At 35.2% G+C, this 13665-nt stretch overlaps 1 protein-coding gene across 11 annotated transcripts; it reads left to right on the forward strand.

Annotated features, from left to right (window-relative positions):
* Positions 1 to 203: 203 nt before the first annotated feature.
* Positions 204 to 13368, forward strand: LOC107950700 (DNA-(apurinic or apyrimidinic site) endonuclease, chloroplastic). 11 transcript variants are annotated; one of them, XM_016885620.2, is made up of 12 exons: positions 204 to 353; positions 453 to 648; positions 870 to 934; positions 1018 to 1097; positions 1262 to 1507; positions 1661 to 1986; positions 2755 to 2865; positions 3519 to 3656; positions 3768 to 3815; positions 11816 to 11896; positions 12443 to 12602; positions 12894 to 13368. In XM_016885620.2, exons 2-12 carry the CDS (start codon positions 526 to 528, stop codon positions 13013 to 13015), a joined length of 1500 nt encoding a protein of 499 aa, XP_016741109.1. In that variant the 5' UTR covers positions 204 to 353; positions 453 to 525; the 3' UTR covers positions 13016 to 13368. The 11 variants fall into 11 exon arrangements, with proteins under 11 accessions (XP_016741109.1, XP_016741105.1, XP_016741106.1 ...); XM_016885616.2 differs by having other exon boundaries at positions 205 to 381; positions 465 to 648; XM_016885617.2 differs by having other exon boundaries at positions 219 to 381; positions 465 to 648; positions 12443 to 12593.
* Positions 13369 to 13665: the final 297 nt, after the last annotated feature.

Raw genomic sequence — 13665 nt, forward strand, 5'->3', positions numbered from 1 at the left:
TTTAGGCACTAAACATATAAATAGCCTTAAACTTAGAAAAATACGGGCTAAAGTGCATCTAGTTCAGTGCATTTTTTATTGACATGATAAAAATAATAATGGAGCATTTTTGTGAAATTTCTCTTTAAAACTCTTTTACGTGGATTTTTGTATTTTTCTCCGATTCCAATAAATAATAAATAAAGTGGGCCAAAGGTTCGAAACTTTTGTTGCATGTTTTGGAGGAGCAATAAAATGCAAAAGCTTATTTTGGTGATTTAACAGCTATCCTGCGCTTCTTGCCTGCTTAACCTACCCTACAGCTCCCGTCCTCTGAAATTGGGTTCCATAGATGAACCAAGCATTGCAACTAGGTTTTAGAACTTTCATAAATCTTTCAAGGTTTTTTTTTCTTTAATTAATTTTCGCTATTTTGTTTTTCTTTTGTTTCTGTTTTTTTCCCAAACTGACAGAACGAGATGTAGCTTTCCGGTGGACCCTAGGAAATTGGGTATTGGAAGATTGACTCCCTTAAGAGGCAAAGTAATGGGGTCTAAGAGAAGAAGCTTTTCGAATTCATCCTCTATTGCTGACCAAAACATTGATAAAAAGCTCAGAGAAGCAATAGACAACGACAACAACACCATTTCTGATAACCCTCTTCTCCAGGTTTCTTCTTTTAATTTTATATAAAAAAATTCTTAGTTTTCTATGTGGGTTTTAAGGGGTTAGAAAACTAAAGTAGTACGCATAATGAAGATAAATTAGTCAAAAGGATAAATGGGTGCTCTAATGGATTAATAGGATGTCATATTTTGAGTTAAAAGGTACTAATTTTATGTTTTTTACGGTTATTAAAGAGGATAGATATAAATTTGGTTGAGTTGCAGGATATCAAGGATGATCCAAGCAAAATCGAGGCAATGACGATTCAACAACTCAGAACGGCATTGAGGTAATGAACAAATTTCAAGGGTGTAACATATAAATCCATATTTGCTTTTATTGAAGGTTGTTGAAACTACTTCTAATTGATAGGACTGCTGGGATCCCTCCCAAAGGTTTGAAACGTGAGCTTGTATCTGCTTTACAGTCGTATTTGGCCAAGGAAATAGATGGTATGCAATTTTCTATGGAAATTAAAATTTGATATTTATTTCAATTTTCAAATCTTCAGATGGAAGGTGCCAAGATCATGCATTAAAAAATAAATATTTTTTAATGTTAAAATAACTAGCCGCTTTTTCTAGCTTTCTTTCCTTATCTTAGAAATTCTTTACAGGTGCAGGTGAAAGTTCTCTTTTAGCAGATAAACAAGATCCCTCCTCCAATTCTGATAAAAGAATATCTATGATGATGGAGACAAAATCAGTAGAGGACCAAGTTCAGGATGCTAACAGTTTTTCTAAGGTTTCCAAGGTTCAACAGAGCAGGAGAACTGTAAAACAGTTGCAAATTAAGGGCAAAACTGTTGATGTTAATGCTAAAATGGTCGCCACTGAGCAGAAGAAATCTGCTTGTGCTTCAGGTAGTACAGAAAATAGACATATGCAGCAGTAGTGCTTAATACTGTGTTGTGATTTATGGAACCATTCCTTCTTTCTCTCTTTAATTTGTTTTAGTTGTGTATTTAATTTGACTAGAAGGATGAGTTATTGTGTTTGAACCTTGATTTGGTTAGGTAGGATGACTTCTTTGACAAAGAAGAAAGCATCTTCAGATGTTGATAGCAAATATGTTAGTGCCAAAAATAGAGATACTCTTCCTGTAAATCTAAGTGAACCATGGACTATTTTGGCCCATAAGAAGCCTCAAAAAGGGTGGATAGCATATAATCCTAGAACCATGAGACGTTCACTTCCTACAGAGAATACAAAGTTTGTCAAGATTCTTTCTTGGAATGTCAATGGGCTTAGAGCATTGCTGAAACTAGAGGGATTCTCTGCTATGGAACTTGCCAAACAGGAAAACTTTGATGTATTGTGTTTGCAAGAAACTAAGCTTCAGGTAAGTATATAAATTTATCACCTGTAGCTAAGAAAATTTCAAGATAATATCAGTAGTTTTGTTAGAAAGTCTCTTTGTTACCATGACCTTTGCATATTTTATAACTGGATATTTTACTGTAGCACTTGATTCACCACTTACATCTTTTATTGCTATGTTCAAACATAGTTACAGCAATAGTGGCTAAATTATAAAGCGGTTGCTAAGATATTCTTCCTTTGATAGACGTTATCCATTTATGGTTGTCATGTTTGATATCAATTTTTTTTCCTTCACTTAAGCCATGGCCTGTGGGCATTTTCTTGCCTGTTGATTCTATTTGACACCTAGGACTTGTTTTCCTACGCATTGGAGTCAAGTTGCAATGTGACTCCTAATTTTAATTGGTTAAAAAGCATTAAAAACTTCGAATGAGTAATCTTCCTTCTCAACCAAATATTCTAGTTATTCTTTTTCTCTCTAATGTTTTACATTAACCCAATCTAGGTAATACTTTCTTCTCTGAGTGTTCCCATGATTACGAGTTGAGAAAGATTGGTTTAGTCTTGGATGCACTAGCTTCCAAGATAAGCGGAAGAACATTTTATTTCTTTTATTTCTTTCCGAGAGAAAATTCTGCCCATTGATTTAGCCATTAAATATTGCTTGATTGACTATGAAATTGTGTATCCTCGTGAGATTATTTATTTTACTTTTAACATAGAAATTTGAGCAAAAGACTTGTTAAATTTCTTGGTATGCTTAGTGCATGTTTTAATCTTGGAACAGGAGAAAGATGTTGAGTCAATCAAACAGTCTCTTATAGAAGGATACGAGAACAGCTTTTGGGCTTGCAGCAATACAAGACTTGGTTATTCTGGAACAGCAATAATATCTCGGGTATGTCTGATTTAGAGTGGTTTATCTTAAATGCGGTCCTTAGAATATTTTTCACATATCTATAGAAATTATGTCACCTTTTTACATACCTATATTGTTTTACATTAGGACCTAGTGTGCTTTGCTAACAAGCATTCACTGTTTTTTTGTCAATGAGGTTTGTTCTTATCTTAGCTTCATTTGGATTTTATATCTGTTAAAGTAATACTCTTATTTGCTAGTTTCTTTGTTTTGTAATATATCCCTTAAGTTTGAAAATGATTGTCTTGTACGTTAGAATTTTGAAATACTGTGAATGGAATTAGCAGATTACTTTTTTAAAGAACACAATATCAAAATTTTTGTTTATAGCTACCCTTCAAATTCTAATGACGAAATGGGACTTTGAAACATGATACAGAAAACTATGTGATAAGTGAAGAGCAATCATACTTGATTTTTATCCACTTAGCAAGTCTTAATCAATGGGATTCATTTCAATCTTATGCTTTCACTGGTTGCTGGGATTGTTGTCTGTTTTCTTGATTCCATGTCTACTGTACAGTTGTTAGGAGATTGACCTTTCGAAATTCAAGTATCAACTATCGAGTTTGATGTTTTCATTTCCTTCTTGTTTATTAATTTGCTGTTAAAAATTAGCAGTTTTCTGACAGATAAAGCCACTTTCAGTCAGATATGGCCTAGGCATGTCAGATCATGATAGTGAAGGACGGGTTGTGATAGCTGAGTTCGATTCTTTTTATTTATTAAGTGTCTATGTTCCTAATTCTGGTGATGGCTTGAGAAGGCTGGTAAAGGGCTTAAACCTTTCTTATGTTACTTGCCAACATTCTTGAAGTTTTCATTTTGTTTCATTTGATTTTTTTCAACTTTTTTACTAAAGGATTTTATTGCTATTCCAGACATATAGGATTACAGAATGGGATCCATCTCTTAGTAATTACATAAAAGTAAGAATGCTTACATTTCCTTATTTCATTTTCCCCCTTGGTCTTGCTTTCTTCTCTATACTCTTTGACTTGTTATTCAGATTGGGCACAAATTGTCTTGTGAATTCCTAGGATACATTTGATATTCATGTTTTGATTCAAGGAAATTGAGCACCCGAGCATTTGGCTCTGAACTTAGCGTATGCATGTATCTCTTTGCTCAAGGTGTTGGGGTCATGTCCCCTTCTCCTTTTGTGATAGTGGTGGTGTAATGGTCTTGGGTCTAGAATCGATTCATTGAATGAGTAGCAAAAAAAATAGATCCAAAGTAAGCCCTTATTTCAATTCATATTTTTTCCTATGGTTGTGGAAGTCTTAAGCGAGTTGCCTACATTAAAACTGTAAAGGAGTTGTTGCAGATGCATTTGTTGGAAAAACTTATGTGCGTCGTAGGATTCGCGAAAGACAACAACAAATGATGCTTGATGGTGTTGGTAAATTTATGTTGTTAGGAATCAATTTTATCATTATTTTATTAGTAAAGTATTAATCATTTTAATTATAAGTATTTCTTGCTTTTTTTAAGTAGTCTTTCCTTAGTAGGATTATTTCCTTAGCAAGTATTTCTATTAAACTATGTAATCTCTATTTAAGAGGTTGTTAGCAGATACAAAGAGAAGAATGAAAACAAGAGAAGAATAGACTGATGAAAAGTTACATATATTTCATCTCTAGAGTTAGCCTATACAAGTTTATAATGTGTAAATAAGGGAAGAGAATAAAATAAGATCCTAATGTTAGCCCTAATCCTTAAGAATTTATAACACCCCCTCAAGCTGGAGTATAGATATTGATCATACCGAGCTTGTTACATAAAATGTCAGTCTGATTCTCATTTAGTGCCTTTGTAAACAAATCAGTAAGTTCTCTTGTAAAATATAATGATCGGGAAAAAAAACGTGATGTAGCAATTTTGGTCATGGGTAAGTTCACTGAAAAAGATTAAATTAAAGGCGAGGTTAGGTAAATTTGAAACCGATGATAGGATGATAAATGAAGTTCGGTTAATAGTTCTAGAATTAACAACTTTATAGGTGGATCCATCATCAATAGTGACAAGAAAAGGTGAATTTGGTGACTGAAAAGTAAAAAGGTTGGGATTACCTGTCATATGATCAGTAGCTCCAAAATCGATTACCCATTTGGATGAAGAGGAAATAAAACATGTATTAAATTCACCTGAATCTGCAAATGAAGCAAAGGGACTCATGATATGACAAAAGGCAATGAAACTTACAAAAGGAAAGACCCACGAATAGTACCCGTAAAACCTACAAAAGGAAAGCAATGCCCCAAGAAATAGTGTTAAATAGTACCCAAACTAAAAAAAAATCAACAAATAACCCACGAACATTCAACCATTCAAACACCCGTCCACTGGGTTATAATCGAATTAAGAAGTCGACGTTGAAGGAAGAAGTTGGTGGCCTAACACTACCCCATATGCTGTTGCATGAAGAGAGTACTTGGATCTTTTGGTAGCGCATGATACTCACGCAGGGACCTCTTGTACATTGAAATCTGCAGTTTGGTTGTTGAGTTGTTGGCACACATCCTGTGTCGACGATGCACTCGAAAGATCACTTTGGAAAAATAACCCAAAAAATACCCTAACGGTTTGTGTTCAAAACCAAAAACTCGAACTCACTAAATTGAGCCAATAGGTCTTATACCATAGTAACGGATACGAAGAGAAGAATAGACTGATGAAATGTTACATATATTTCATCTCTAGAGTTGGCTTATTTATAACTAGTTTATATAGTGTAAATAAAGAAAAGAAACAAAATAGAATCCTAATGTTAACCCGTAATCTCTAAGAATATGTGACAGAGGCAAATTGAAAAGTGAATAAGATATATCAGATTAAGTAATTCCTATGAGATTTAATATTCTCTCTAACAAGTTTAAGGTATGGAATTTTGTTGGAAATAGAAATTCTTTTTCCTTGTCCATTAACTTAAGTGTTTACATGGATATATATACTATGTTGAACTACTTAAGGAAATACAATCTTCACAATAAATAGAATAAGTAAAATCTCAATACTTTAGCCTTAAGAAATCAGATCAGCCTTGATGAATAAGTCTGTCGATAGTCAATGGTTAACACTCTCCCTCAAGTTGGTGCATAGATATCACACATGCTTAACTTGTAGACGAAATTGTGATAAGTTTTGTTGAGTCTTTTAGTGAACACATCAACTAATTGCACATCTGAGGCTACATGACTTAACCAGGATGCCGACTGTCAACTTTTCTTTAATGAAGTGTCGATCAATTTCTATGCATTTTGTTTGATCATGTTATATTGGGTTTTGGGCTATGTTGATGGTGGCCTTCTTGTTGCGATATAAGGATAGTTTTCCTTTATTCCACAACTTTAATTCCTCCACAACTTTCAATAACCATACTAGCTCGTAAACACTTTGAGCCATAGCTCTGTATTCTGCCTTAGCAGTTAATCGAGCATCCACATTTTGCTTCTTGCTTCGCCAAGTGACAGTTTTCTCCCACAAGTGTGCAATATCCAGATGTAGACCTCCTGTCATCCAAAGGTTCAACCCAATATGCATTTGTAAAAGCATCTATCTGTAGGTGACCATGTTTAGGAAAAAAAGGAGACTTTTTCCTAAAGCAGACTTCAAGTAGTATAGAATGCGAATGACAACATGCATATGAAACTCTTGAGGATCATGCATAAACTGACTGCATGTGCGATGTCAGGTCTAGTGTATGAGAGATAAATTAGTCTACCAACCAGTCTTTGATATCTCTCTTTATCTATTGACTCCCTATTCCACCTTGCAACTTATGATTGCTTTCTATAGATGATTTTGCAAGCTTGCATCCCATCATACTCGTCTTAGTCAAGAGATTAGGATGTATTTTCTCTGAGAGATGAAAATTCCTTTCTTTGATCTGACAACTTTAATTCCCAGGAAATATTGTAGCTTTTCTAGATCTTTGATTTCAAATTCTTGAGCCAAACATGGTTTTAGTCAAGCCATTTCTTTCTCATCGTCTCCTGTCATCAACATATATAATGAGAGTGACCTTACCCTTGTGATGTTTCATAAAAATGGTATGATTAGCATCGCTCTGTTGATAACCAAAAGTGATCATAACTTTGTGGAATTTGTTAAACAATGCTTTGGGAGATTGTTCAGTCCATACAAGGCTTTCTTCAATCTGTATACTTTCCCTTGTGTTTTTGTATTATTAAATCTACGAGGAATCTCCATAAACACTTTCTCTTCTAGGTCTCTATGTAGGAATGCATTTATTACATTAAACTGTTGTAGGTTCCAGTCGAGGTTGGCTACACAAGAAAACAAAATTCTGATGGTGTTCATTTTGGAAACAGGGGCAAACATCTCTTGATAGTCCACTCCATAAGTTTGAGTGAAGACTTTAGCAACCAATCTGGTTTTGAACCTTTTAATTAAACCATTAGACTTGTGTTTCACAGTTAACACCCATTTGCAACCCACCAAGTTCTTGTCTACTAGAGTTACCAGCTCCCAAGTCTCATTTTTTGCCAGTGCTTTCTTTTCTTCAACCATGACCTCTTTTCACTTGGTATCTTCAAATGCTTCACGTCAATCCTGTGGAATAGACACAGAAGACAAAGACTCTATAGGGAGGGGACAATGAGTTATAAGAGATAAAGTTAGACATAGAGTGTCTAGTATAGGATCTAACACCTTTTCTTTGGGAAATAAGCTTATCTAAATCATTTGAATGATAGGAAAGTAAGCGTAACTCACCAGAAGAGGAAGATTATTGGCACATAGTTGGTTGCATGATGGCTTCTTCTATTCTAGTCTTTCTCAAATACTTCTTTATATTTGGTTTGTCCAAACGCCCAATAATCTTTTTTTGAATAGTAGTCTTCCCTTGAACAGTAATGCTACCTCTTGAACAATGGTGCTGTCTAAAATAAGTGTTTCAATAGTTACTACACCAGGTATCACTTCTTCTCTCTCATTGATCTCCCCTTGAAGAGGTGATTGAGTTGTACCATAATAGGGCTCAATTTCTCTAAATGTAACATCCATATTAACGAAAGTTCGTCGTGAAGGAGGATGATAACACTTGTATCCTTTTTGTGTTGGAGAATATCCAATGAACGCACATTTAAGGGCTCGTGGATCTAATTTGCATGCTTTCCAGTCATTGACATAACGCATCCAAATACCCTTGGAGGAATAATATAAGTATTGTGTCCTTGTAAAGTGTCTATGGGACTCTTGAAATTAAGGGTTTTGAGTGGCATTTTATTAATAAGATAGGCTGCTACAAGAATTGCGTCCCCCCAGAATGGTTTAGGAAGGTTCATGGTAAGCAGAAGAGATCTAACGACTTCTAGAAAATGTCTATTTTTCCTTTCGGCGACTCCATTTTGTACACTAGTATCGGGATAAGTTGTCTAATGAATTATCCCATAAAACTCCAAATAGGTATAAAAATTGTACTTTGTAATATTGTCAGTTCTAAAATCAAATTTAGTACACCATTTTATGAAAAAATTGAAAGCATGTAAACACATCATTTTTATTTTATTTTAGCAAATACACCCAAGTCGTCCTAGTGCAATAATCACTACTACCCCACAACATATATAAGCCATCATGCAATTTACCACTACCGATCTTCCTCCCTGTTTGAAGGTCCTAGAATACACAATGATCAGAGAAAAATTCAATTTTGCAGTTTAAGGTATTTGTGATGGCACTAACAGATAAAAGATTAACTGAAAACGAGAAACATGTAGTATAGAGGATAGTTTAATATTGGGTGTACAATTGACAAAACTTGATCCGGTTACAGGAGTAAAACTCCATCAGCTATCCTGACACTATCTTTTGTTTGATTTGGGGAGTAACTTAAAAACTTTTAGAGGAACCTGTCATGTGTCTATTCCCACTAGAATCAATAATTCGTGAGTTAGTATTACTTTAAGCATTAAAGGCATTACCTGACTTGACAAAATTGGATTTTGGATTTGAGGAAGAGTTGAGTTGGGACAGGAGACATCTGACGTGTCGAATTTCATTCGAAGAAAATGTTCCAGTGGATGCAGTTTCTGTAGATGACTATGTAGTTTCAGACAAGTTTGCTCAACCCTGATTTGACTTATTTGTTTTCTTCCACAGCATCTGGTGGGTCAACCATGTAATTTCTAGCACTTGTCCTTAGTGTCCTGTGGGTTCCCATAATAATCACACTACAGATTATCTTTATCAAGGTTACCATCTTTTGGCTCTTGAAAGCCACTAGCGATCAACCTAGCCTTCTCAGTTGGTGTTGTATAAAGCATAACACCTTTTTTGCTTTCTTCTTGCTGGACATTGTAGTATGCTTCCTTAAGAGAAGGAAAATGAATTTTTTTGAGAACTTGAACTCAAATTTGATCATACTCAGTGTTTAACTGGACCAAAAAGTTGTAAACCCTCTCTTTTTCTAAAAGCTTTTGAAACTTTATTGCTTCTCCAGTACAATTGGCTTGCAAGTCTTGGTAATAATCTAGCTCCTGTCATAAATTGCTCAGTTAAGAAAATTACTGAGAAATTGACATCTCACCTTGCTTAGTGTTGTAAATTTTTTTATTGTAGATTTCAAAATCTGAGCATCATTCCCAACTTGTGAGTAGGTGAGAGCAGTTGCATGCCATATTTTTTCTGCAGAGTCAATTAACAGGTGCCCAGACATAACAAGAGAGTTATTAGAGTCCCACTGATAGTAAGTGGAATCATTGACATTGGGTTTTTTCAAATCACTAGTAATATACCCCTATAGTCCTCTAGCTTTGATAAAGAATAAGCACGACCGTGACCATGCAAGATAATTGTGCCCATCAAGTTTTATTGGATGGATTTGTAATGAGGGGTTATCATAAATAACTTTTTTTGTGTCGGCCATTTTTTTCTCTTAAAAAAAGTATCACTAGAGCCAATAACTGCAAGGGATATCGAAGAAACACCAACAAAACCAATAGTGGTGGCTGAAGAATCAAAGTCGACGGAGGTGGGCTGCACGCGCTGGCGCGTGGGCAAGGATGCCGAAGGTATGAGTGGCACGTGAGGGCCACGTGTAGGGGGTTTGGACATCGGATTTTGAGGTTTCGCCGGAGACTGGACTACAACTCTGTTGAAGGTGGCGATGAAAAAATACTGGTCGGAAGAAGAAGAGTACAAAATTGAATTTTCTAAGGTTTGGGAATTTTGAAAAAGATAGGCTTCTAAATATTGATTCTCAAGCTCTTGATAACATGTTGAAAATAAAAATTCCTTTTCCTTGTCCATTAACTTAAGTATTTACATGGATATATATATACAACTATGTTGAACTACTTAAAGGAAATACAATCTTCACAATAAATAGAATAAATAAAATCCCAATACTTTAGCCTTAAGAAATCAGATCAGCCTTGATTAACAAGTCTGTCAATTGTCAATGGTCAACAAATTCCCATTCAAGGAGTTCCACTTGTTCATCATATGTCATTCATTAGTTGGGGTCGTAACATGGCTGCAGAGCTAGAAACAATAGGCGATTCCATTACTTGAGAAGAGGTGGAGTCATTTAAAGCAAGAATAGAGTCGAAAATCGATAAGTCCGTGCTACAAATGAGGGAATTGTTGACTTCCAATTAGAACTTCGATAAGGGAAAAAGGGTTGACAGCAATAACATCAATATTGACAAAAGCAAAAGTTAGCTAAAGAAACAGGAAAACCGATCAGAGACGATGGCAGGATCTGGTGTGGCTCTACGATAGATGAAATTGGACTTCTTGACTTTCAATGGGACAGAAGACCCCTTAATTTGGTTGCACCAATGTGAGATATTGTTTTTGAATTAGAAGATAGCCGAATCAAACAAATTGGGGTTAGTTACTTTTCACCTGATAGGAAGCACACGATTATGATATTGTCAAATGGAGCAGAAAAAGCCTAATCTTCCATGAGAGGCATTCAAAGATTACCTGGATTGGACCACCGCTGTGGGAACCCTTTGGGGGAATTAGTGGAATTGAATCAAACAGGGGCAATGGAAGATTATCTTTGTCAATTTCACGAACTGTTAGCCTGTGCAGATTCTATGGGGCCGGATCAACTAATTAGTTTGTTTACTGCAGGGTTATCAGATTCAATCTAAGTATATGTGTAGATGCAAAAACTTGATTAAGTCTATGAAAATGCGAACTATCCCAAGCTACAGGCCTATGATGGACTCCTTGGCAGAATTTGAGACCTAATTCGAAAATAGTATCGACCTCAGCTGCTACAGAGGTCAACTCTGAGGGAAGTGTAGTGTCGGCAAATGAATCAAACACCAACAAAATCGTAATCAAATCTAAATTTGAATCAAAATCCCAATATTTAATAAAAGTACTTCACTTTGTACATTTGTTGTTATCCTATCACCCTTTTCGAGCTTGATCTTAAGCTAAATGCTAATTCATTTTTGTAGCTTTTAAGTATGCATATTCAGGGAGGATGATGTTTTGGAGCATAAATGGGTCCAATTTATTTAATCGTGTTAATTCTCTAGGTATTTTAGGACATTATATTAAACAAGTTTGCCTTTTTAGTGTAGTGGTTAAGTGCCTACGCTAATATCAGATTAACTGCTGAGACTTAATCCCAAATCTTTCTCACTATTATTCCTCTTCTCAATTTGCCTCTATTTTCCTGTAATTTCTCTCGAAACTCCATTCTCTCTTTGCCTTATCTTTGTCCTTGCCAATTCAGTCCCTCTTGTTTGTTCTATATAAAAAAGACTATGTAATAGGACATCTCCTTATTACTGTTTTGTAGCTATTGTAATTTGTAATATCTTTTAAGAGCTTCTGTCAATTCTTTCTTAATTGAACCAACTTTGTTTTTGAAACAATTTTTTGACGTTTTCCTTGTTTGGAGATTTGATACTTCGGCTGCTTCCCTTATATGATGTAGGAACTGGAAAAGTCAAAGGCAGTTATTTTGACGGGGGATTTTAATTGTGCACATGAAGAGATAGACATTTATAATCCGGCTGTAAGTAGATCAAGATTTTGATGTTTTCATGATATCAGTATTTCATTTGTCTAGTAGCTTAACCAATGTAAGCAGAAATATTTTAAGCAACCACATAGCAATATTTGATTAATTAACATTACAAGTTCCTTCTGTCTTACGACTACAGAGCCATTGTTGATTAATAAGGTTGATTTGATGCCCCTTATCCAGGGACAATGGACTTGTCTCTTTTCCTTGATTTTACATTTAATTCAGAGTTATCCTAACCTAGAAATATCAAGGGTGGGACAAGACATCTCTTACCCATTAAATTAGTAAGACTTTCATTTCTGAGAGGCAAAACAATGCAGTATAACAGAGTTCAATCTATAAACTGCTTGATATTGGTGATCACAACAGTATAAGAAGGCTAAATGCATCATCAGGATTCAGGAGTTTCTGAAATATGCTGAATTCAGCTACATCTATAACCTGTATCATGATACTTGCTATGCCTATGCAAATTAGAGCTGCAGCTATTTTTTTTCATTGAAATGTCGTAATAGTTTAAAATTTTAAACATAGGGAAACAGAAGGAGTGCTGGGTTTACAATTGAAGAAAGGCAGTCTTTTAGCACAAATTTCTTATCCAGGGGTTTTGTTGACACCTTTAGAAAGCAGAATCCAGATGTTGTGGGCTATACTTACTGGGGTTATCGGCATGGTGCACGCAAAGGTAATAAAGGTGAGACATCCTTTATTACCTTCATATTCTTTTATCCTCCATTTGTATGATCATCTTTATGTAATTTTTTTCAAGTATATGAAGTCATTTCAAGTATTTTTGGCTTGAATATGTGTCTTCTACGTCAAAATGGTCATCCAGTATTTATTTATTTTGTGCTAGAGTGGGTGTATTTGGTTTTGAAGTTGCAGCTAGATATTACAAATATCTTTTAGGGGGATAAATGGAACTGTCACTAGTGATCAGCTTCCATCATTCCTACTCAGTTAAAATATTTGTTTCTTGGAACAGGATGGAGGCTTGACTACTTCCTTGTCTCAGACGCCATAGCTGATGATGTTCATGATTCATTCATTCTTCCTGATGTCATTGGTAGTGATCACTGCCCTATTGGACTTGTACTCAAGCTCTAGTCTGTCTGACCCACCAACAGTGGGGATCAATTGGCCAGCCGGTATGTTGATGAGACAAGCGCAACATTTTCTCTTCCAAAACCCAACTTGCTAGAAAGTTCGATACAAAAATAGCTGCTGAGCTACCAACTCTGCCGAAATTGATCATATCTTATGCTGAGGTGTTAGCTTTGTCTTTTTTTTTTTTTTTTTGAAGGGTGATCTTTGCAGAGGCTGGTGCCCAAAATCTTGGGCGAGGGTGGAAACTCAAAAGCCATTAGAACTTATATGAGATTTTCTTATTACAATGTATGGCTTTGATGAGTTGGTACAATCTTGTTTATGGTAATGAAAAAATAAATTTCTTGCCACAATTCTTGTTGCAACTTTCTCACTTACGGTCCCATTTATTCATGGGTTTGCATGGAGTTGAAGAGCATAATTGCACTCTATTTAGACAATATCTCAGCGTTCCTTGCTAGGCTTACGGCTAGTGGAGAATATAGAAAAAACCTTTTTCGCGATTAAAATAATGAAGTCATTAAATTTAACGCTTTATTTTAATTTCAATTAAATGTTCAGTCTTCAGTTTATACCTATAATTTTTACTTTATACATAAACAGGATCTTTAACATAATTTTGATTACAAGCATATTTCTAGGGTCGTGTT

Source organism: Gossypium hirsutum, chromosome D03, assembly GCF_007990345.1.
Source record: "Gossypium hirsutum isolate 1008001.06 chromosome D03, Gossypium_hirsutum_v2.1, whole genome shotgun sequence".
NCBI classification, from domain to species: domain Eukaryota; kingdom Viridiplantae; phylum Streptophyta; class Magnoliopsida; order Malvales; family Malvaceae; genus Gossypium; species Gossypium hirsutum.